The 24,202-nt window shown below is 35.8% G+C and overlaps 1 protein-coding gene across 1 annotated transcript in view; it reads right to left on the reverse strand.

The window, feature by feature from the left end:
* LOC136042423 (bifunctional glutamate/proline--tRNA ligase-like) overlaps nucleotides 1-24,202 on the reverse strand; it is a gene marked incomplete at its 5' end in the record, with an annotated part of 53,217 nt that overhangs the window by 7,845 nt on the left and 21,170 nt on the right. Inside the window, 5 exons of the mRNA XM_065727398.1 lie at nucleotides 7,792-8,096; nucleotides 11,230-11,403; nucleotides 15,913-16,107; nucleotides 21,384-21,523; nucleotides 23,367-23,637. Of these exons, the coding sequence (XP_065583470.1) occupies nucleotides 7,792-8,096; nucleotides 11,230-11,403; nucleotides 15,913-16,107; nucleotides 21,384-21,523; nucleotides 23,367-23,637 (1,085 nt within the window). The remainder of the gene's footprint in view (nucleotides 1-7,791; nucleotides 8,097-11,229; nucleotides 11,404-15,912; nucleotides 16,108-21,383; nucleotides 21,524-23,366; nucleotides 23,638-24,202) is intronic.

The raw sequence follows: 24,202 nt of genomic DNA on the forward strand, positions 1-24,202 counted from the left end.
GGTATGTAATTTCTATTCAAACAATCCCTGTGTCTCAGTCGTCAATTATATATCCCGCCTGTGCCCCCGGCGTCCCCGTTGTAGTTGTGTCCCTGCGTCCCGGTCGTCATTTATATTCCCGGTCGTGATTTGTGTCCGGGTGTCCCAGTCTGTAATTTTTCTTTGAGGTTCCTGGTCGTCATTTATATTCCCTCTGTGTCGGTCGTCATTTGTGTCCCGGTCTGTAATTTATCTTTGAGTGTTTTTTCTTTTTAGTTTTTTTTTATTTTTTTACATTTTTTCAGTTTTTTTTCTTCTTTATTTTTCAGCGTCACTATGAAGTACATATCGCCGAACCTTTGTTTTTTAACTTAAATCTGGTAGGCATTGATGACCTTATCCAAGTCAAAATCCCAAACCCAATCATCATCGCTATCATTTTCAGTTTTGATATGTTTTGACTCTCGCTTTCCAAGTGAATTTTCATCTAACTGCGCGGTTTTGCGTTCTTTAGCCGCGAGCCTATTTTCTTGCTGTTCTTGTGATTCCTCGGCACGCTTTATTTTCTTACTTTCTCTATCAGCAGCAAGTTTTTTGGCATAGACTCTTTGAGCAGCTTCCTCGGCTGTTGCCATTGTAGGTTCTTCAGTCATTTTACAATTAAACATTTTTCCGTGAACGCATGTCTTAAATACCATTAATGACGTCACCGTCAAAGCAAAAATGACGACAACTAATTTCATGACGTCAGTCAACACAGAAACATGACGTCACCTGATCCACAGACAGACAACTTATTTTTATATATATAGATAGATGTCTGTGCATATACAAAGCCGTATGTACTAATAATGACGTCATATGCAAACGCTCTTTTTACAAACAAACAAACATGCATCCACACAACTCGTTTTTATATAGATAGATAGATAGATAGATACAATAAAAATTAACTGCGTAAAACTTGCGAATATACAACATTCTTCGCTGTCCAATTGTCGCTGCATATAAATACATTGTCAGGTTTACCGACCCTCGAACATGCAACGTACAATTGTCCATGGGAAAAACAATCAGTATTAAGATCTATACCACATTTTTCTAATGATTGACCTTGAGCTTTGTTAATGGTGATTGCAAATACTAATCGAATTGGGAATTGCAATCTTTTAAATTGAAAAAGCAGATCCGTTGGAATCATGGGAATGCGAGGAATAAGAACAGCCTCACCCTCATAAGGCCCTGTCAAGATTGTGGCCTCTATTAGGTTTTCCATTGTTTTTTTTACGGCAAGTCGCGTGCCATTGCAAAGCTTTGGTGGGTTGATATTTCTTAAAAGTATTATTGGTACGCCTATTTTTAGTTGTAGCACGTGTGGTGGAAACCCTGAAGGATCTATGGAATTTAAAAATTCAGATGGATAATTAACCGCTTCATTTGGTTCCAAAACTGTGTCGACTGACTTGTAAAGGACTGCCTGGTCTCGAATCTTGGTCAAAACAATATTGTTGATTTCGTGGAAGTCTATATTTTTGGGTGCGAGAATCGCTCTTTCACTTAGCCATTTATTATTTTTATAATTTTTTAGAATATTCGGAAATACTTTTTCAATCAATTCATTTTTGGACGTCACTAAATTACAGAAATCAGCAGGTAGTTGTATACGTCCTGAAATTGAGTCTACTGTTTGACCAGAGTCATCGTTTTGCAATCGGACACACATATTTGTAGTTAATTTTAATATTTTTACGTGTGCCCATAAATTAGAATTTTTTAGGCAAGCATTCATTTCGTCTGCAGGAGTTAAACTACGTAAAAATTGCGAATATACAACATTCTTGGCTTTCCCATTGTCTCTGCATATACAAAGCCGTATGTACTAATAATGACATCATATGCAAACGCTCTTTTTACAAACAAACAAACATGCATACACACAACTCGTTTTTATATAGATGGATAGATACAATACAAATTAACTGCGTAAAACTTGCGAATATACAACATTCTTCGCTGTCCAATTGTCGCTGCATATAAATAGATTGTCAGGTTTACCGACCCTCGAACACGCAACGTACAATTGTCCATGGGAAAAACAATCAGTATTAAGATCTATACCATATTTTTCTAATGATTGACCTTGAGCTTTGTTAATGGTGATTGCAAATGCTAATCGAATTGGGAATTGCAATCTTTTAAATTGAAAAGGCAGATCCGTTAGAATCATGGGAATGCGAGGAATAAGAACAGCCTCACCCTCAAAAGGCCCTGTCATGATTGTGGCCTCTATTAGGTTTTCCATTGTTTTTTTACGGCAAGTCGAGTGCCATTGCAAAGCTTTGGTGGGTTTATATTTCTTAAAAGTATTATTGGTACGCCTATTTTTAGTTGTAGCACGTGTGGTGGAAACCCTGAAAGATCTATGGAATTTAAAAATTCAGATGGATAATTAACCGCTTCATTTGGTTCCAAAACTGTGTGGACTGACTTGTAAAGGACTGCCTGGTCTCGAATCTTGGTCAAAAAAATATTGTTGATTTCGTGGACGTCTATATTTTTGGGTGCGAGAATCGCTCTTTCACTTAGCCATTTATTATTTTTATAATTTTTTAGAATATTCGGAAATACTTTTTCAATCAATTCATTTTTGGACGTCACTAAATTACAGAAATCAGCAGGTAGTTGTATACGTCCTGAAATTGAGTCTACTGGGAGCTTTCCGTTTCCAATTGTCAGCAATTGATCTGAAAATGTTTGACCAGAGTCATCGTTTTGCAATCGGACACGCATATTTGTAGTTAATTTTAATATTTTTACGTGTGCCCATAAATTAGAATTTTTCAGGCAAGCATTCATTCGTCTTCAATGGCTCTGGTGGTGCAGCCAATAGAGGAAGTTTAACTTTTCCTGAGGCGCAACACATTCCCATTGTTTCACCATTGAATTTCAAGGCCTTGCAATAGGGACAAATTTTAGACATTGTCTCGATTTGAACACATCTACTCAAGCTATAATCATCGACTGGGTTGTACCTGAATGCCAGGCGATAACTTTCAGGTTGCTCTGATTCCTCGGCACGCTTTCTTTTCTTACTTTCTCTATCAGCAGCAAGCCTGATTTCTTGCTGTTCTTGTGATTCCTCGGCACGCTTTCTTTTCTTACTTTCTCTATCAGCAGCAAGCCTGATTTCTTGCTGTTCTTGTAATTCCTCGGCACGCCTTCTTTTTTCACTTTCTCTTTTAGCAGCAAGTCTGCTTCCGCGTTGCTCTGGTAGTTCCTCGGCACGCTTTCTGTTCATTTTTTCTCTATCAGCCTCAAGCCTGTTTCCTTGCTGTTCTTTTGATTCCTCGGCACGCTTTCTGTTCTTTCTTTCTCTATCAGCCTCAAGCCTGTTTCCTTGCTGTTCTTTTGATTCCTCGGCACGCTTTCTGTTGTTTCTTTCTCTATCAGCCTCAAGCCTGTTTCCTTGCTGTTCTTTTGATTCCTCGGCACGCTTTCTTTTCTGACTTTCTCTATCAGCAGCAAGTTTTTTGGCATAGACTCTTTGAGCATCTTCATCGGCTTTTGCCATGGTAAGTTCATCAGTCATTGTAAACTTAAACATTAATAGATTTCTACGTGAACATATGTCTTAAATATCTTGAATGACGTCACCGTCAAAGCAAAAATGACGACAACTAATTTCATGACGTCAGTCAACACAGAAACATGACGTCACCTGATCCACAGACAGACACACAGACAGACAACTTATTTTTATATATATAGATTGTTCCAAGTCTTGATCCGTCACGATGTCTACGATTGAAAAGGATAAAGTTCAACTGGCTTCAAAGTCAATTTAGTCCCTTCTTTCGATATTATTTTGTTATTGTTGTTTTTTCAACGCTGAGGAATAGCCTTTGATCATGTGATTACTGATCGCGTTCTTCTTTGAACATAACGTTTTAAAAGCTTCGATTGGCTGACAACTTCAGCGTTTAACCGATAGCAAAGAAACAAAACCGAGCCGGACAAAGGTTGCCGCAACACTTCACGTTGCTCAGGCGACGTAGGTCTAGTTGTTGTTAGGAAGTGTACAGACGTTTTTAGGGGGATTTCTTGGCTGGAGGCTAGGGTTTGAGAAGAGGGGGTTATGTGGAGGGAACTTTCCACGGTGGAAGAAAATTTCCATGAAGGGGGCGCAAAAATTTCTAGCATTATTTAAAAAACAATGAAAAAATAAATATGAAAAGTTTTTTCAACTGAAAGTAAGTAGCAGCATTAAAACTTAGCACGAACAGAATTATTACCTATATGAAGGGTTCACCTCCTCCTAATACCTCGCTCTTTTCGCTAAAGTATTTTTAGTAATTTCAATTATATATTCTATGGCCTTTGTGATTCAGGGGTCATTCTTAAGGAATTGGGACAAAATTTAAGCTTTAGTGTCCAACAAACGTGAAATTTAGGAGTTATCCTCTAGGTTCGTGATTCCCAAAATGGGGAATCACAAGAGCGAGGTATTGACGAGGGGGCAAACCCCCTCATATCTATATATATAAATAAGTTGTATGTGTGTTATGTCTGTCGAGTGACGTCATGTCGTCATGAAGTTAGTTGTCGTCATGTTTGTTATGACAATGACGTCATTAAAGGTAATTAAGAAAATCGTTCAAAGACAAATTTTTAATTGTAAGAAGATTGTGGACGGAAAAATGTTTAATTGCAAATGACTGAAATGTCTGTCTGTCTGTCGGTCCCGGTCTTGCTACTTTAGGCACTTCCAGGTATGCTAGGACGATGAAATTTGGCAAACGTATCAGAGACCGGACCAGATTAAATTAGAAATAGTCGTTATCCCGATTTGACCATCTGGGGGGGGGAAGAGTGGGGGGCCGGTTAATTCGCGAAAAATAGAAAAAATGAAGTATTTTTAACTTATGAGTGGGTGATTGGATCTTAATGAAATTTGATGTTTGGAATGATACTGTGTCTCAGAGCTCTTATTTTAAATCCCGACCGGATGTGATGACATTGGGCGGAGTTGGACGGGGGAAACCTAAAGTCCCGGTTTTGCTACTTTAGGCACTTCCAGGTAAGCTAGGACGATGAAATTTGGCAAGCGGATCAGGGACCAAACCAGATTAAATTAGAAATAGTCGTTTTCCCGATTTGACCATCTGGGGGGGGGGAGTGGGGGGCCGGTTAATTCGGAAAAAATAGAAAAAATGAAGTATTTTTAACTTATGAGTGGGTGATTGGATCTTAATGAAATCTGATGTTTGGAATGATATTGTGTCTCAGAGCTCTTATTTTAAATCCCAACCGGATCTGATGACATTGGGGGGAGTTGGAGGGGGGGAACCTAAAATCTTGGAAAACACTTAGAGTGGAGGGATCGGGATGAAACTTGATGGGAAAAATAAGCACAAGTCCCAGATACATGATTGACATAATCGGAACTGATTCGTTCTCTTTGGGGTAGTTGGGGGGGGGGGAGTAATTCTTAAAAATTAGAAAAAATGAGGTATTTTCAACTTACGAACGGGTGATCGGATCTCAATGAAATTTGATGTTTAGAAGAATATCGTGTCTTAGAGCTCTTATTTTAAATCCCGACCAGATCTGGTGACGGGGGTGGGGAGTTGGGAGGGTGAAACCTAAAACTTGGAAAATACTTCGAGTGGAGGGATCGGGATGAAACATGGTGGGAAAAATAAACACAAGTCCTAGATATATGATTGACATAAACGGAACGGATCCGCTTTTTTTGGGGTGGTTGGGGGGGGGGGAGTTTCTGAAAAATTAAAAAAATGAGGTATTTTTAACTTACGAACGGGTGATCGGATCTCAATGAAAGTTGATATTTAGAAGGATATCATGGCTCAGAGCTCTTATTTTAAACCCGATCGGATCGGGTGACATTGGGGGGGGGAGTTGGGAGGGGGAAACCTAAAACTTGGAAAACACTTAGAGTGGAGGGATCGGGATGAAACTTGGAGGAAAAAAAACACGAGTCCTAGATACATGATTGACATAACCAGAACGGATCCGCTCTCTTTGGGGTAGTTGGGGGGGGGGTTAATTCTGAAAAATTAGGGAACTTACGAACGGGAGATTGGATCTCCATGAAATTTGATATTTAGAAGGATATCGTGTCTCAAAGCTCTTATTTCAAATCCTGACCGGATCTGGTGACATTGGGGGAAGTTTGGGGTGGGGAACCTAAAATGATGGAAAACGCTTAGATTGGAGGGATTGGGACGAAACTTGGTTAGAAAAATAAGCAGAAGTCTTGCATAGGTGATTTACATAATTGGAACGGATCCACTGGATTGGGGGGGGGGGTATTTCTGAAAAATAAGAAAAAATGACGTATTTTTAACTTACGAAGGAGTGATCGGATCTTCATGAGACTTCATATTTAGAAGGACCTCGTAACTCAGATATCTTATTTTAAATCTCAACCGGATCAAGCGTAATTGGGGGGGGGGGCAGTTGGGGGGACCGGAAATCTTAGAAAATACTTAAAGCGGTGAGATCAGGATGAAAAGAACAGAAACCTGTCTAAGATACGTGACTGACATAACTGGACCGGATCTGCTCTCTTCTTGGTAGAATCGGGGGGGGGGACAATTTTGAAAATTGAGGTATTTGTAACTTACGAAAGGGTTACCAGATCTTAATGAAATTTGAAATTTAGAAGGATCTTGTGCTTTAAAGTTCTAATCTTTTGATCCCCACTTTTTATTTCTGTAAATTTTCCTATTTATCACTCACAGAAGATATATTGGCCGTGGGGCCAGATAAATACCGCATCTATTTGTCACTTATAGATTTTAGTCCATCTTCAATTTAAAACTGGTGCCTGCCCGCTTGCCTGCTAGAACAGAGCTATCCCATCGAAAGCAGAAACAAGGTTTGATGAAACGAAAGCTTGACTACATAACTTCAGATAGCTCTCTCTGACATAGACTATAAAACCCCAAGTCACTTCAAACACTATAGGCTCTGACTCAAGGACAAGCAAAACCACCCTTTTGGGCCCCAGGCAAGAGCTTGACGAAGATTTCCAAAATACAAAGTCATATTCATCGATACGACCTAAGGTCCACACTTTCCATAAAAACCGCAGAGGTTAGACCCTTACCACTTTCTAGGATTAAACGGAAATCAGGGTGCTAAAAAAAAAAAAAAAAAAAAAAAAAAAAAAAAAAAAAAAAAAAAAAAAAACATCAAAACCAACACATAGTGTTTATACAAAATACCAGTGTAAGTGCTTCTATCAGTTTCTCTTTCCTTTATGAAGAATGTTTTATGTGCTGCCACATCTTTCATTTACTAAATAATCTGTCGATATGCAGCCATCGGTTTCCTTCCTTTATGAAAAATCTCTTTATGTGCTGCTATCGCTTTTTCTTTCCTTTACGAAGAATCTTTTTGTGCTGGTATCTCTCTCCTTTATGAATAATCTGTATGCACTGCTATCGTTTTATTTCCTTTATGAAGAACCTCTTTTATGTGCTGTTACCTCTTTCTCTTTCCTTTATGAATAACCTGTCTACGTGCTGCTATCACTTTTTCTTTCCTTTACAAAGAATCTTTTTGTGCTGCTAAATCTCTCCTTTATGAATAATCTGTATGTACTGCTATTGGTTTATGAAGAATCGGTCTATATGCTGCGAAGAATCACTTTTTATGCCATTACCTCTTTCTTTTTCCTTTATGAATAACCTGTCTCTGACCTGCAATCGGTTTCTCTTTGCTTTAGGAAAAATCTGTCTTTAACACACATAAAAACAAAAAATAATACAAAATACAGAATTTTACCTCGCAGAATCAGTCTTAATCTTCTCCTCACAGTCCTTGTCCCCACAGAAAGGAGCAATGATCATATTCTTCCTATCCAATTCTTCCGCAAGATCACTGAGACTGAAACACTCCTTGATGTGGCTTTTCATCTCCTGGGTGGCCTTTTCCAACATCGAATGCTGAATAGTGTCAAGCAAATTTTTCACACGTTCTGCCGCGTTAGCACGAGAAAAGGATGTCTTGTCACCCGTATCCCTTCGGACGGCAACAAATTCATCTTTTTTAATATCACGCGGGCCGAGTTCAATTCTCAAAGGCACACCCTGGAAAGAATCTTACTATAGTGACATCCTTAACAGCAAGGCAAAATGACCTTGTTTTAAGCCATAAAACTAAATAAAAATAAAAAGGACTAAAAAGATAAGATTAGTAGAGGCCAATTTAACCAAACTCCAGAAAAAAAAAATGAAAACACATGTCCCCGAGACAGGCAAGGGGGACATTTTGATTCTAGTAGATTTCATGTTGTGAATAAAATGAGAAGAATTTTCTCGCATTCACTTTCACAGTGGCCAAAAATGTCAATAAAAGACAAAAAATGAAGACAGGGTTTTGGGAAGACAGATTATAAAGAAGAGACAGAAAAAAGGAAAATACACCGAAAAAAAGGATGAAAATACATGAAAAAAGGATGTCTTGTCATCCGTGTCCCTTCAGACGGCAACAAATTCATCTTTTTTTATATCACGTGGACCAAGTTCAATTCTCAAAGGCAAACTCTGGAAAGAATCTTACTATAGTGACATCGTTAACAGCAAGACAAAATGGCCTTGTTTTAAGCTATCAAATTAAATAAAAATAAAAAGGACAAAAAAGATAAGATCAGTAGAGGCCAATTTGACCAAACTCCAGGAAAAAAAGAAAAAGACGAAAATAAAATAAAAGAAGACAGAAAACAAATGTCCCCAAGACAGGCAAGGGGGCATATTGATTCTAGACTTTTTGACATTTTGATTCTAGTAGATTTCATCTTGAGAATAAAAAGGCAGGAATTTTCTCGCACTCACTTTCACAGTGGCCAAAAATGTCCACAAAAGACAAAAATGAAGAAAGGGTTTTGGGGAAAGACAGATAAAAAAAAAGAGACAGGAAACAAAAGAAAATACACAAAAAAACACAAACAAACAAAAAACTAAAAAAACAAGACATTTTTATTCTAATTAATTTCATGTTGTGAATAAAATAGCAAAACTTCTCTCACGTTCCCTTGTATTGTCTGGAATATTTTGAACCTTTAGATTTTCGAGAGGATTTCCGAAGTAAAATTTATAATAGGGGTTGGTAAAATTGGCTTTAAAAAATGATTAAATAGATTAGATGGATTTATTTAGCACAGAAGCCCCATGGTCCAAGGCTTGAAAAAATTATAAATACCGAAAATTCTGTATAAAGCATGGCTTCAGTAAATAATAATAATAAAAAAAAACAATCACTAAATAATTATATGTTCTGTAAGTAAAAGTAATGCCAATTAATACCACACATCCAAATAGAAGTAATGCTTAATAAGCTTTGTAACCCTATAGAAATCAATCCCAAAATTTCATGGCTAACGAAACAAACCTCTAACACTTCACAAACTCCCCCTGCTTAATAGATTTTCGGCAAACCTAGCGTCTTTGTCATATGGGCGAAAAAGCTCAAACATCAGCTCCTCCAATTCTTAGCAAACCTCCATGGGGCGGAAAGAATCTTCATTACTATTCCTTGGGTATGACTAAAACCGTCACTATGACAAATACTTCCACAGTAATTTCCCTGGCTGGTAGAATTTTAACTCTTAGTGATAGACACTCTCTTGGATCACTTCCATTTTTCATATCCCTGTCCGTTTCATATCCCTGTCGCTGTTTCTAATCCCTATAAGATCTTAGATCCTATTCATGTTTTGAAATAAACTTCACTGCCAAAACTTCGTTTTCTCAAAAAAAAAAAAAAAAAAACTATAAAGGTGTCAAGTTAAATTTGTTATTTGCTATTTATTTTTTGCAATTTTTGATTTCTTAAAACTGTTTTCCTCCTTGTCGATTTTTTCTCACCTCTACACTTTTTCCTTGATTTCATATTTGTATGGTAAAATAATATTTTGTCTTTTTTTGTATTACTTTTTTTGTCTTTTTTTATCCTTATGAGGGCATAAAACCCCTGTCCCTGTTTCCTATCCCTACAGGATCTTAGCTCCTACCCCTGTTTTGATATAAATTTAACAGCCTAAACCTTGCTTATTCGAAAAAAAAACCCATAAAGGTATCGAATTTAATTTGGTATTTGCCATTTATTTTTGAATTTTTTTAATCTCTCAAAACTGTTCCCCCATCGTCGATTTTTTTCTCACCACCATACCTTACCCCTGATTTCATAGCTATATGGCAAAACATTGTTTTGTCTTTTTGTATTACTTTTCCTTTTTTTTTTTTATCCTTGTGACGGCATAAAATTATTTTTAGTCAATCAATTATTATTTATTATAAATTAAATTAAATTATAAATTAAAATTATTATTTAGTCAATCAATGTCTTTGACACCAAAAACCTAAAAAAAAAAAGTAAAAAGGTGGACAGCCCATGTTTTGATTCTAAAACAATTACCATTTCGTCATGAAAATTTGAGAAAATACTGGCATATATCCTACCTTGGGTTTTAAAAATATTTCCCAGAAGCGTTTGGTTTCCGAAGAAGTGTCCCAAATCTACTGACCCATAGATCGTGTAAGCTTTTGGGAATAAAGAATTTTCCAGAAGTGTCCAGAGTATACTGGCAATATCTCATACGCTTTAAGGCACAAAGAACTTTCCATGAGTGTCCAATGCCCAGCCAATAAGTATCCAGCAAATAAGTATCAAGAATATACTGACAATAGCTCGTAAGCTTTTAGGTTATAAAGAATTTTCCAAAAGCGTCCAGTAAATACTGACAATATCTCAGACGTTCTAAGGTACAAAAACTTTCCGGAAGCGTTCAGTGTCCAGAATATACTCACAGTAGCTATTTAGCTCTAGGATATAAAGAATTTTCCGGGAGAATCCAGAAACGGTGTACTATGGTAACAGATCTCACCCTCTAGGGCACAAAATTTTCCTAGGTAGAGTTTGGAAAAGAATAGTTACAGTGGTTTGTCCTAAAGTATTTAGTAATCTATACTAAAACGAGTTTTTTTTCTTTTAGATTGACTAATAAAAAAAACCGAATACGATCACAATATATATATATATATATATATGACGAAAGGTCCAATAAGAGACCCTTATTTCTAATATTCTGAACAAATTTTCTGCGTTTTTTTCCATAAGCTATTTTATAAACTTAAATTTTTCGTCTTGACACAAAAGCATGAGTTCCGTTCCCTCTATTTTTAGATTCTGATCTTATTTTAATTTGTTAAATCTTGCACTGACCTTGAGCTCCCAATGGCTATACTTCCAACCTGGAGAATAGTTGTCCCTATAATCTCCTTTTACACGAATCCCATTACCAGCCAATTCTTTTTCAAGCTGCATACATAATTCGTAATGGCGATTTCGATCTTCTTGTTTGGTATCAACAGTAATTCCACAGGGAATTATAACAACCTAAAAACAAATTTATGGGTCATTGGAGTTTTTCTCTCACCTTTTTCAAGACGTATTTAGGCCTATTCGACTGTCTCGATGAAGAAGAGATACATGCCATTTTTGTTTTCGTTTCACATGAGCATTAACACAAGTTTTACGAGAGTAACTCACTTTAACACTCTTCTACGGGAACAAGCAGAATATTTCTTAGACGGTAAAGAATTTATACACACACATATAAATATATATATATATATATATATATATATATATATATATATATATATATATATATATATATATATACATACATATATATATATATATATATATATATATATATATATATATATATATATATATATATATACATATCTATGAAGACTTGTTTTGTTGGCATCACTATCCAGGGTAAGAAGTCTTGACTAGCACCGTGAAATCTTTGTGTCAACTCTCACGCCAGCAGCAATACTTTCTAGTTACCATATTAAATTACAAAATAAAAGTCAAAGACTTCCAATCATCGGACAACTAAACACCTTTTTTCAAGAATCACTTTATATTCTTTCGTATTTTCTTTTTATGTTTATCTGACAACGATTGACAAAGCGTCATACTATATGGAAGAAACCGCGTAGTTACACCACATCTCTAAAAAAGAACTGTAAGAATTTGTTTGACGAATAAAAATAATTTGTTGACGAATACAAATAATTTGTTGACGAATATATTTTGATTCCAAGTATTAAACCATGTTGTGCTCCATGTTTTCTTTGCAAGTACATACACATGCAAAATGGATGCATTTTTTGTGTTATACTTTCAGGGAAACCTTCAAAATGTATATAATGATGTCTTAAAATTATACAATCTGTTTTGCAACAACTTATTCTGATTACCTGACAGAGGACATGCCAATGCAAGAATATATCACAAATAATTTTGAGCTACGCAGCAAGTCCTCACTTAGGCCTCGAAACGGGACAAAAAAAAACTTTTCCTTTTACCACTTTTGAACGTAAAGCCGGAAGTCCTTAGGCCGTGATTACCCCCCCCCTCCACACAACCTCTTTCCAAAAGTCCTTTGGTTAAGAGGACCACAATAAGAAAGGAATAATAGAAGTGAAATATTGATTGCCACAATAACCTGCCCCATAAATGGTCATAAAAGGATGGTCAGAGTAAACTTGATTGGTCAGATGGTCAGAGTAAAATGGTCAGAGTAAATCAAAGTAGTAACGGGTCGATTCTTTCAGGTGAAGATTCAACGAATGTTTAAAATCTAGAAATTAAACTGGATATCTGACTACAGGCAAATCGCCAATGTGCCTGGAGCTGTGAAGCAGGGTGCACAATAAACAAAAATGTTACTTAAATACTTATAGGCTTTATTTATTCCTGTAAGAGTACGAGGATTCTAGCTGCACCAGGCATTTATAGATCGAATTGGATTTAGTTTCTTATGTAATACTCATTTTAAACAAAAATGGAATTTGCCTCCTTTTCTGTTACTACAGTCGAGTGGTACTTTTGATTTATTGTGGTTTCTTTATAAAATTTAATTCAATATAGTTATTCTAATTTTATTTGATTACAATTGAAAATTTTTTAATAAAATTTTAATAGTGTCTTTTCATAAATTATCTTTGTTTTTCCTGAAGAATGCTTACATTGAATAAAATCTCCAAAGTATCAAAGAAAAACAGTTCAACCGAAAATGATATTTTATGTTATAACTTTATCATAAGATGCAAATTAGGCACAAAGAAGGTGTAATAAAAAGGTGAAAACTCTTAAGATTAACTTTAGTAAAAACAAGTATTAAAAAAATAAAATTACTCAAAACAAATCAATGAGATCAAATCAAGAAACAGCGTTGTCGGCAATGGGGCACGAGTCTTGGTGGGTTCTTGAACCATCTTTGTCCCTAATCATTAAGGGAGTAGCTCCAGCATTTCTATTGGGGGGAGGGGCAAGAGGGGTTTATATCCGTATAGTCAAGGGTCATGTGCTATAGAATAGTTTTTCTTCAAATTATTGGGAGGGGGAAACTGCTCCCCCCCTCTCCCACCAAAACAACACCCTATCTAGTCATGTACTGCATAATTGTAGACAATCCATCATAAAGATAATAAAAGAAAACCGAGAGACAGTTTGTGTGAGCTGTGAGACACCAAACAGCGAAGTTACTGAACCAGTTGGTGGCCAAAGTATAGCCAAGAAAAGTTACTGTCCTATACTTTCATGTTAAAAAGTATTCTTGAGTTCTATTGGTTTATTTTTGTAAATCAATCACATTACTCCTTTTACGTTGAGAGAAAAATAGCTCTACCTTTTAAAAAACCTAACTCATGCTGAGTAGCAAATTTAGACACACAAGGAAATATAGTTTGGAGGGAGAGATAGCTCAGCCTATTTGAAAGCCACAAGGCTTGTTTTAAAAAGAAAGGGATGCCACACAATAAAAACACTGACAAATAATATATAAAATTACTAGCTGTTGGGGTGGCGCTTCGCGCCACCCTAACACCTAGTTGGTGGGGCGCTTCGCGCAACCCCCCAAACCCCCCCCGCGCGCGTAAGTCGTTACGCGCCATATTAGTTACGCGCCATATTAGTTACGCGCCATTGTAGCTGTGTCCCTGTGTCCCACCTGTGAATAGAGATAGATATAAATATATATTTTTAACTACGTAAAACATGCGAATATACAACATTCTTCGCTGTCCCATTGTCTGTGCATATAAGTAGCATTTATATTCCCGGTCGTCATTTGTGTCCTAGTGTCCCAGTTTGTATTTTCTCTTTGAGTGTCCCGGTCGTCATTTATATTCCCTGTGTCCCAGTGTCCCGGTCGTCATTTGTGTCCCGGTGTCCCGGTCTGTAATTTCTATTCAAACAATCCCTGTGTCTCAGTCGTCAATTATATATCCCGCCTGTGCCCCCGGCGTCCCCGTTGTAGTTGTGGCCCTGCGTCCCGGTCGTCATTTATATTCCCAGTCGTGATTTGTGTCCGGGTGTCCCAGTCTGTAATTTTTCTTTGAGGTTCCTGGTCGTCATTTATATTCCCTCCTTGTTTTTTTAACTTAAATCTGGTAGGCATTGATGACCTTATCCAAGTCAAAATCCCAAACCCAATCATCATCGCTATCATTTTCAGTTTTGATATGTTTTGAATCTCGCTTTCCAAGTGGATTTTCATCTAACTGCGCGGTTTTGCGTTCTTTAGCCGCAAGCCTATTTTCTTGCTGTTCTTGTGATTCCTCGGCACGCTTTCTTTTCTTACTTTCTCTATCAGCAGCAAGTTTTTTGGCATAGACTCTTTGAGCAGCTTCCTCGGCTGTTGCCATTGTAGGTTCTTCAGTCATTTTACAATTAAACATTTTTCCGTGAACGCATGTCTTAAATACCATTAATGACTTCACCGTCAAAGCAAAAATGACGACAACTAATTTCATGACGTCAGTCAACACAGAAACATGACGTCACCTGATCCACAGACAGACAGACAACCTATTTTTATATATATAGATAGATAACTTATTGACAAAACGTGCTTCTCACTTATGTATCTCGTCATGTGAAATTTTTGCTCTTTCCTCGTAGAAAATAACGGAAAACGAAATCTTCATGGAAAAAAACGGCATAGAAATAACAGTTAGGAGCCTAGTGCAATCGAACAACAACAACAAAAAAAAAAAAAAAAAAAAAAAAAAAAAAAAAAAAAAAAAAAAAAAAAAAAAAAAAAAAAAAAAAAAAACTCAGAAAGGAGAAAACAAAGGCCAATGCTCTTTTTATTGTAGTTTCATCTAAAGCAATTTTATTTTGTATACATTTTAGCAAAATTTTTATGAATAGGACAAAATGTCGGGTAGAGAAGGCTCAAACCCTATCCCCCCCCCTAATAGGCCTAATACCCTGCATCAGCTTTACCCATAACTCACTTACATGGTTTGTGATTTCTGAGGCGTGGATTTGCACGGCGGCAGAGGGCACTTGGCACCAAGATGGTAAATTATATCGGTCAAATTTTTGGCAAGAAAAAAATCACTCAGTGATAATTTTGTTGCGCCCCCTAGCATTGTGCGTCCATTGGCCCGGGCCTAGCGGGCCTATCGGTAAATCCTGGCCTGTATGCACGATATAATTTGAGCTTGGCCATAATTTGTAACGCTAATTATAGTGACGATGATATTAGGGATGAACAAGCAAGAAGAAGAACATGAAAATATGTCTTCGTGACAAATAATTTTAATATGGAGAAAGTGACAGGAATATATAGATTGTGGAAAAAATATTTTGGAATGCAGTAAGGTAGTTTATAAGGTAACAAGGTGATTTTACCAGGCAATAATACTCCAAATACTTCCTAAGCTTTTCTTCCGAATGTTGTTTGACTGCGAATGATGGCTGAAGGGGGCATATCTACTCCCCCCCCCTCTCCCCGGTGGTATTAAAAGTAATGTGCTCATCGGGTCAACCAGACTGGGTTGAGAATTAAGATAAAGACATTTAAGGGAAACTTGCCTGTACAGAAGCTACTCTAGGTGGCAGGACGAGTCCCTTATTATCAGCGTGGACCATGACTAGGACACCAATGGTTCTGGTTGTAATGCCCCATGAATTCTGCCATACATGGCTTCTCTCTTTTGTCTCGGGATTCTCGAATCCAATGTCAAACATTTTCGAAAAATTTCGCCCAAGCATGTGTGAGGTCGCTCCCTATAAAAAAACAACAACATACAGAACACATAATAAACGAAATCAATAAATAACTAATTAATAAGTTACTAATTCCTCTGACTTTGCATTGCACAAGTAAATGATATAAGCTTATTTAAAGAAAACGAAAAATCAAAAGACAATTACTTGTAAGCACACACAAGGAGTTTTTTTGTTATCCCCAATACAAAATTAAATAAAAAAACAAGTTTTTTCTACTAAAGTAAGGAGCGACATTAAAAATTAAAACAAACAAAAATTATTCAGTATATGAAAGGGGCTGTCCCCCCTCGACGCATTGCTCTTTACGCTAAAGTTTGACTTTTTCTGACAGCTCTATTTTTTGTTTAAACATAAAACTTTAGCGTAAAGAGCAAGGCGTTGAGGAGGGGACAGCCCCTTTCATATACGGACTAATTTCTATTCATTTTAAATTTTAAAGTCGCTCCTTACTTTCAGTAGAAAATGTTTTTTTATTTAACTTCTGATAGTCTTTTAAATAATGCCAGGAAATCTGACCTCACCTCCAAGGAGAAACCACCTCACCATGGACAAATCCTTTAGATAATTCTATCCGGAGAAAACTTACCCCGGACAATTGCTCTTAACTACTCTGCGCGTAAAATTGAGACGGAAAAGAGAAAATAAGATACTTAAAAAAAAATCCCGTATAAGAATTCTGGAAAATTCCCGCAGTGTAAAATTTCCAATGACAAGTTCACTCCCTTGAAACTTCCCTCCCAATAGAAAATTCCCCAGTTGACAAACCCCCCGCAGAAAATTTTCTCCCCCCTCCAAGAAAATGGATAAATGCATCAAAATAACAAATACTATGCGTAAACAATGGACAAATTTATAACTTAAATACCTTTCCCTTGGGGCTGTGGAGAAGGGGCATGTTATACCCAAAGACCTAGTTATAGGGCCTTTCAATTATGATGAACAAAATAGCTATCTCAAAATTTTGATCGGACAACTTTGGGAAAAAGTGACGGGGGAGGTAGCCTAGTTGCCCTCCAATTTTTTTGGTCACTTAAAAATGGCACTAGAACTTTTGATTTCTGTCGAATGAGCCCTTTTTTGATATTCTAGGACCACTGGGTTGATACGATCACCTCCAAAAAAAAAAAAAAAAAAAAAAAAAAAAAAAAAAAAAAAAAAAAATAAACACACACCCATGATCTTTCTTTTGGCAAAAAAACACAAAATTCCACATTTTTTCAGATAGGAGCTTGAAACCTATACAGCAGGGTTCTCTGATGTGCCAAATCTGACGGCGTGATTTTCATTAAGATTCCTTGACTTTTAATTGGAATTTTCTCCTTTTTTCGAAAATCCAGAAAATTTTCTCAGGCTCGTAACGTTTGATGGCCAAGACTAAACTTAATGAAATTAAAATCAGCTTACTGAACTTCAACTTGATTAAAACTTAATAAATCTTAAACTTAATGAAAATCAGCATAGAAAGCCAATCCTTTTAATATATCTATTGGTATGAAGATCCTTTTTTTAAAAGGATTTTTAAGTTTTGTATTTCAGAGTTTTGGTTACTATTGAGCCGAGTCGCTCCTTACTTGCAGTTCGTTACTACAAACTGTTTGAACCGCAATTTTCAATTTTCAAATGAGGAGGGGGAGTTGCCCCCTCCTCAGTACCTGGCTCTTTAAGCTAAAATATTTGTGAATTTGTAAAAAGCTTATTATTTTAACAGAACGGTCCTTGTGTGTCAGGAGTCATTCTTAAATAATTGGAACAAAAAGTCAAACATTAGCTTAAAGAGTGAAATACTGAGAAGGGGACAACTCCCACATATACGTAATAATTTTGATTCGTTTTAACTTTTAATGTTGTTTCTTACTTTCAGTTGAAAAAACATTGTTTTTTTTTGTTTTTTTAATAACAACCACAAACTGAAAACATACAATATCTTTGGTTTATTATCACATAAAAATCATAGTTCAGAAGCTGCTTTAGATAATATTAAATGCTAAGATTGGACGAAAAATGATGGAGATTGGACAAACAAATTATTTTTTATATCGACAATTCTTTAACAAAATTCTAACTTTAGCGTAAAGAGCGAGGTACTAACATGGAGGGGGTTCACCCCGTCGTCAATACCTCACTCTTTACGCTAAAGTTCGAATTTTCGTTCCAATTCTTTAACAATGCCCCCAGAATCCCAAAAGCCATTTAATTACAATAAATAGCTCTTTTAAAATTACTCAAAGTAATTTAGCGTAAAGAGCAAGATATTGACGAGGTGACGAACCCCCTCATACACGTAATAATTTCGGTTCGGTTTAAGTTTGCAGCTTACTTTCAGTTGAAAAAACTTGATTTTTAAAAAAATTTATGATTGTTTTTTAAATATTGCTGGGATTCCTTTATGGAAATTCTCTTCAGACATGAAATATTCCCCCATAGAAAGATACTCCTACGTAACCCTCTGCCCCGACCCTCCCCCACCAGAAAAAATTCCCCTGAAAATGTTTTTATACTTCCCAATAACTAATACTATATGTAAGCAATGAGCAAAGTTCATAACTTGGAGCCCTTCCCCCAGGGACTGTGGGGGGATTAAGGCGTCCTCAAAGAAAAAATTATTAGATTTTTCGACTATATTGAACAAAATGGCTATCTCAAAATTTTTATCCGGTGACTTTGCGAAAAAAAAAAAATGAGCGGAGCTTAGTTGCGCTCCAATTTTCCTAGTCACTTAAAAAGGGCACTAGAACTTTTAATTTTCGTTCAAATAAGCCCTCTCGCGACATTCTAGGACCACTGGGTCGATACGACCACCCCTAAAAAAAACAAAACAAAAAACAAATAAACATGCATCTGTCTTCTGGCAAAAAATACAAAATTCCACATTTTTGCAGACAGGAGCTTAAAACCTCTATAGTAGGATTCTCTGATACTTTGAATTTGATGGTGTGACTTTAGTTAAGATTTTACTTTTAGGAGGTATTTCCCCCTTTTTTCAAAATAAGGCAAATTTTCTCAGGCTCGTAAACTTTTAATTGTTAAGAGTAAACTTAATTAAACTTTTATATTTGAAATCAGCATAATCGGATAAAATCCGATTCTTTTTAGATATCTATTGGTATCAAAATTCCGTTTTTTAGAGTTTCGGTTACTATTGAGCTGGGTCACTCCTTTACTTACAGTTCGTTACCACGAACTGTTTGATAGAACAGACGACCTATTTGAAAATCCTGAGATACTTATGAGAATTCGGGTAGCAAGGAGATATCTCTACTTGGATGTGTTATTATACTTTTGTGTACACCAGGTATAGAAAAACAAATGAATAGACTTATATTTTTATATAAAATTAAGTAAGGTATTGAAAAATTCTGTTTAATTTGTTTTCTTTTTTTATGGTAAAAAATGGACTGGAGGATTACTGATATGATTTATTGATTTTTTATAGCAGTGACTCCAGTAGCAGCTCAACGAGAAAAAACGTACACATATGTCGCATTATCAATATTGTTTGAATTGCTAATGGGAACATTTGGTGTCGAGGGCAATTTAAATTTTCTGACACGCCCCTAAGACAAACGTGTTCTTATTAGTTCATAGGCAGGTCAGAAGACTGAATAGAAGTTCTCTTTTAAGTACATATGTGTATGCACATAATTCATTTGTAGATAATAAGATGTTGAACTTAAAATAAGGTTTTAAAATAGGCTTAAAAGAACTAAATAATCACCAACATTCCCTGACATGCCCCTAAGACAAACGCGTTCTTACTAGTTCACAGACAGGTCAGAATATTGAACTGAAGTTCTCTTTTAAGTATATATGTGTAGGCACATAAATCAATTCTAGTTCCTGAATAAAAGAAAGATAATAAGGTATTGAACTTAAAATAGGGTTTTAAAATAATCTTAACAGAACTAAATAATTACCAACATCCTCGACAGATAAAAAAAAAATATATATGTTTTACTTGTATGTTTATACATTTTATTTGCAATTCAAGCAGGTATACAGTCACAAGATATCTAATAAGAATGGTGTTAATAGAGCTTCAGACCAAAAAATATCAGTTTTGCCTGTTTAAGAGGAGAAGAGAAGATTCATTTATTCAACATATCAATTATTAAGGAATTTTTTTTCTATATCTTTCTGATTTAACTGTGGTAAAAATAGAAATTTTAATTCCTACCAAGGAAGACATAAGCCATCAATAATTTACCAATTCACTGCTCGTTCTCAGCAGCTATTTTACGAATTGAGATTTTGGTAGAGACACGAAACATCAATGACAAGAAAATAAATGTTTGAATTTACCAAGAAATTTGTTCAAATTGCACCAAAAGGGTCTTCACAACCCAAACCAAATAAAATCTTCTGAAAATCTTTGATTAACTTTAATTTTCTGAGGAGAAAAAAAAAACAGAAACAATTGAGGCACTGGGATACCCTAACATATTTTATGTAATATATGTTATGGTTAAGTATTAAGTACTAATTTACAATTATTAAGGTTACGTACTTATGTAATATGAATTATAGTATTTAATGTATTTAACTCATCTTATTTAAATAGGCCTAAGTATTGAACTATATCAGATTTTTAAAGGTGAACATTTCGATATCCAGCATGTTTCAGATATTTATCAGTGACCTATATAGGTAATTATAGGCTAGTGAAATCTAGGCTGATTTACAAGCGTTCGCTGTTCCAGGCAATGGTATGTATTATATCTTAGGCAAATGGTACATATACTATTATGGCAAAAAGTGCATACTTGCCAACTGGATAGAGGGGGGGGGGGCTGAGATGGTCCCCTTAGAAAACATTTTTCAAAGAAACCCATCCCCCTGAATTTCGACGGTAAATATACTTTTGGACAATCAAAGTTTAAAGATGCATTAAAAGCACAACGAAGATGGAAGCCATACGATAAATAGTGTAAAACGAGATACGAATTTCCGACCTCCATTGGTCTGTTTAAGTAAGTTACAGATATATATATATATATATATATATATATATATATATATGATAAATGTACCATTTTTACTATATCTGTACGGAGACATTATATTTCAAACGCTCGGAAGCATTTGATGGAGCAATATTAATAAAACGCGCAATATTGCGAAAAAAAAAAACATTTTAGATTAATTCCTCGCCATATTTTATGCGGAATCAAATACACAAATATTTGTAGTTTAACTCATATAAACTTAAATTTACCTTAGTTTGTATTTATATATTTAACTTAAATATAAACAGACATTAGAAAAAAAGTATATACCTGAATGCCTCTGCCACTAGCAGGAACAAACGCTTCAACCGTGGTGGTGAAATCCGCACCAGCAAATTTTTCTTTTTCTGATTTTCTCCCTTTTATAACAGGAACAGCTAATAAGTCGGTGTAAATTGTTGCATATAGATCTAAAAGTTATTTAATATTATCAGTTAAAGATACAAACAGGTCAAAAAACAGAAGGAGAGAGAATGTGAGAAGAGAGAGAGAGAGAGAGAGAGAGAGAGAGAGAGAGAGAGAGAGAGAGAGAGAGAGAGAGAGAGAGAGAGAGAGAGAGAGAGAGAGAGAGAGAGAGAGAGAGAGAGAGAGAGAGAGAGAGAGAGAGAGAGAGAGAGATAGAGAATAATATTCCTTGTAACACTGTCACATACTTAATATAGAATAGAGTCAAGGGCCAGCCTGAGTGTTCAAACCAACAAAATGGTGTGGTAAGTAAACCTTCTTTACTATGCCTTTCTGGTGAAGTATGGATTTATATTGATAAACATCTAATATTGGTATGCGTGTACTGGTACGCATGTAGCCAAATCTTTCAGAGCTAAGGGTTCAGGAGGGAGGAGATAGAAGAAGAGTGTCTTTACTATAAACCATTTACTAGTTCTAAAAATACTATATACATCGTTTGAAAACAAACACAAGAGAAGAACTTTACAGAAGTACTGCACAAGAGGAACTACCTGTAACCCGCCAGAAATCCGTATATATAATTATTTCCAAGATTCTTAGAGACACGTTCTACTATATTAAATTTGTTCGAGTTCTACTTTTTGGTATTATAGACCCAGTTATTCCCATTTTCAAAAGACAGGGCATCATAAATTTTACAAGCCCCTGTCCCACTTAGGTTTCTTGAATCCAATACAAATTTCAAAGATAAAATACACCAATATCGCATTACAATTAGGTTTCTTGTTCTGTCCAAAGACTGGCATTCAAAAGTTTACAGATTTCTCCCCCATTTAAAAAAAAAAATCAGTTTTTATCGAAAATAATTTTCCAAACCTAACAAAATTTCCCATTTAAGGCACTTTATGCCGACATAAGATCATTTACAAGTAGAAACTTAAAGAAAAAAAAATATCCGCCCAAAATCTCAAATCATCGGTCACTTCACGGGTCGTGCAAGGTTGATCCAAATAATTAGATTTGCTCATTTATTTTCACAATTCAAAGTGGCAACAGTGACAAAACTACTTCTAAACACCTCCCAATTTTGTTATGTCTACAAGAAAAATCTTAGAAAATCTTCTTAGAAATGCAAGGACCTCATATGGATGCAGGGCGCAAAGCACATTTGTAACTTGATGTCCTTGGTTAGTATCCACTTGACCAATTCAGACAACCAGATTTCATCTTCAATTCTTTCGAGCGCACATTTTTGTGATAAACGGAAAAAAAAAAAATTTCGCAACTTCCCCTGAGCACAAAATTATAAGTCCCTTTACTCCTCCCCCCCCCACATAAAAATTCTTGAAGTTTCAACTCAATCCCCTGGCGGTGAAACAAAACAGAGTAGACCTACCAGTACTACATGTAAAATTCGTCACTATTTTTCTAAGATTACTGATTGTTAATATATAATGAGAAGTATTTGCTTGGCTTCAAGTGCCCGTTGTATAGTGCCAAAAAGAGCTAAATATAAGTGATTGGCTGACAGTTGCCGACATAACAAATTATGTAGATAGATAATATTACCAAGAATTGTTTTTTCTTCTAAATTTCTTTGCGATTGTAAGCGGATTTTTAATTAGTTTATACTGGATTTCTGTTAATTTATAAATTTTATAAGCACAGTACATAAGAGAGGATAAAAGAGGATCCTGTCACATAAAAAAGAATTTTTTTTTCAAAGACAACTTCAAAAGAATATTGAAAAAATTCAAAATATTCATATCTCAAAAAGCGAAAGTCCGGAATTTTGGTAATAAGTATATACACAACAATTAAATCGCTACAATTTTTTTTTTTTACCTAGAATAGCAAAGACTTCAGACTCCGCTTCTTCTCTTGTTTCAAAGGCAGTATGACCTTCTTGCCACAAAAACTCTCTTGTCCTCAAAAAAGGTTGAGGGTGCTTAAACTCCCATCTAACGACATTATTCCACTGATTCATACGTAAGGGCAGGTCTCGATATGACTGAATCCATTTAGCATATGCAGGGTACATAACAGTTTCAGATGTCAGTCGGATTGCTATTGGTTCTTCTAATGCTTTATCACCAGATTTAGTGACCCATGCAACCTAAAATTTCCACAAATGTCGATAAAAAAAAATCCTGAATTAGCATAAGGTTTTAAAAGCTGTATATTCACAAAAAATTGACTAGATTTTCCATTAAAAAAAAAAAAAAAAAAAAAAAAAAAAAAAAAAAAAAAAAAAAAAAAAAAAAAAAAAAATCCATGGGACCAACTTGCTTACTTACCTTCGGTGGGAACCAGACAATGGACTGTCCAGCCCGGAACCAATGGATTTTAAAAATTAAATCCGATAACCACTTTAATCTGTCGGCCGCAGCTTTCCCAACGATCTTCAGACCATCCCTGCTCCATCTCCGACCATGCCTCCGGAAATCCCCGAATAGTTAAAGGCCCTCTTTGAATTTTCGCCAAAGATTCTTCCTCTGTCCTCCCGCCTCCAGAAGGGCGCTGGCTCACAGACGAGGACGTCTCAACATATCATACCTTTGTGCCAAATCAAGTTGAGGCCAAGGAGCTTGAGGTGACGTCTTTTGATGACGGAAGATAGCTTTCCAGACTGACCACAACGGTTTCTTACTTCAATAATGGGAATTCTAGACCACGCATTG

This window comes from Artemia franciscana, unplaced genomic scaffold, assembly GCF_032884065.1.
Source record: "Artemia franciscana unplaced genomic scaffold, ASM3288406v1 Scaffold_1281, whole genome shotgun sequence".
NCBI classification, from domain to species: domain Eukaryota; kingdom Metazoa; phylum Arthropoda; class Branchiopoda; order Anostraca; family Artemiidae; genus Artemia; species Artemia franciscana.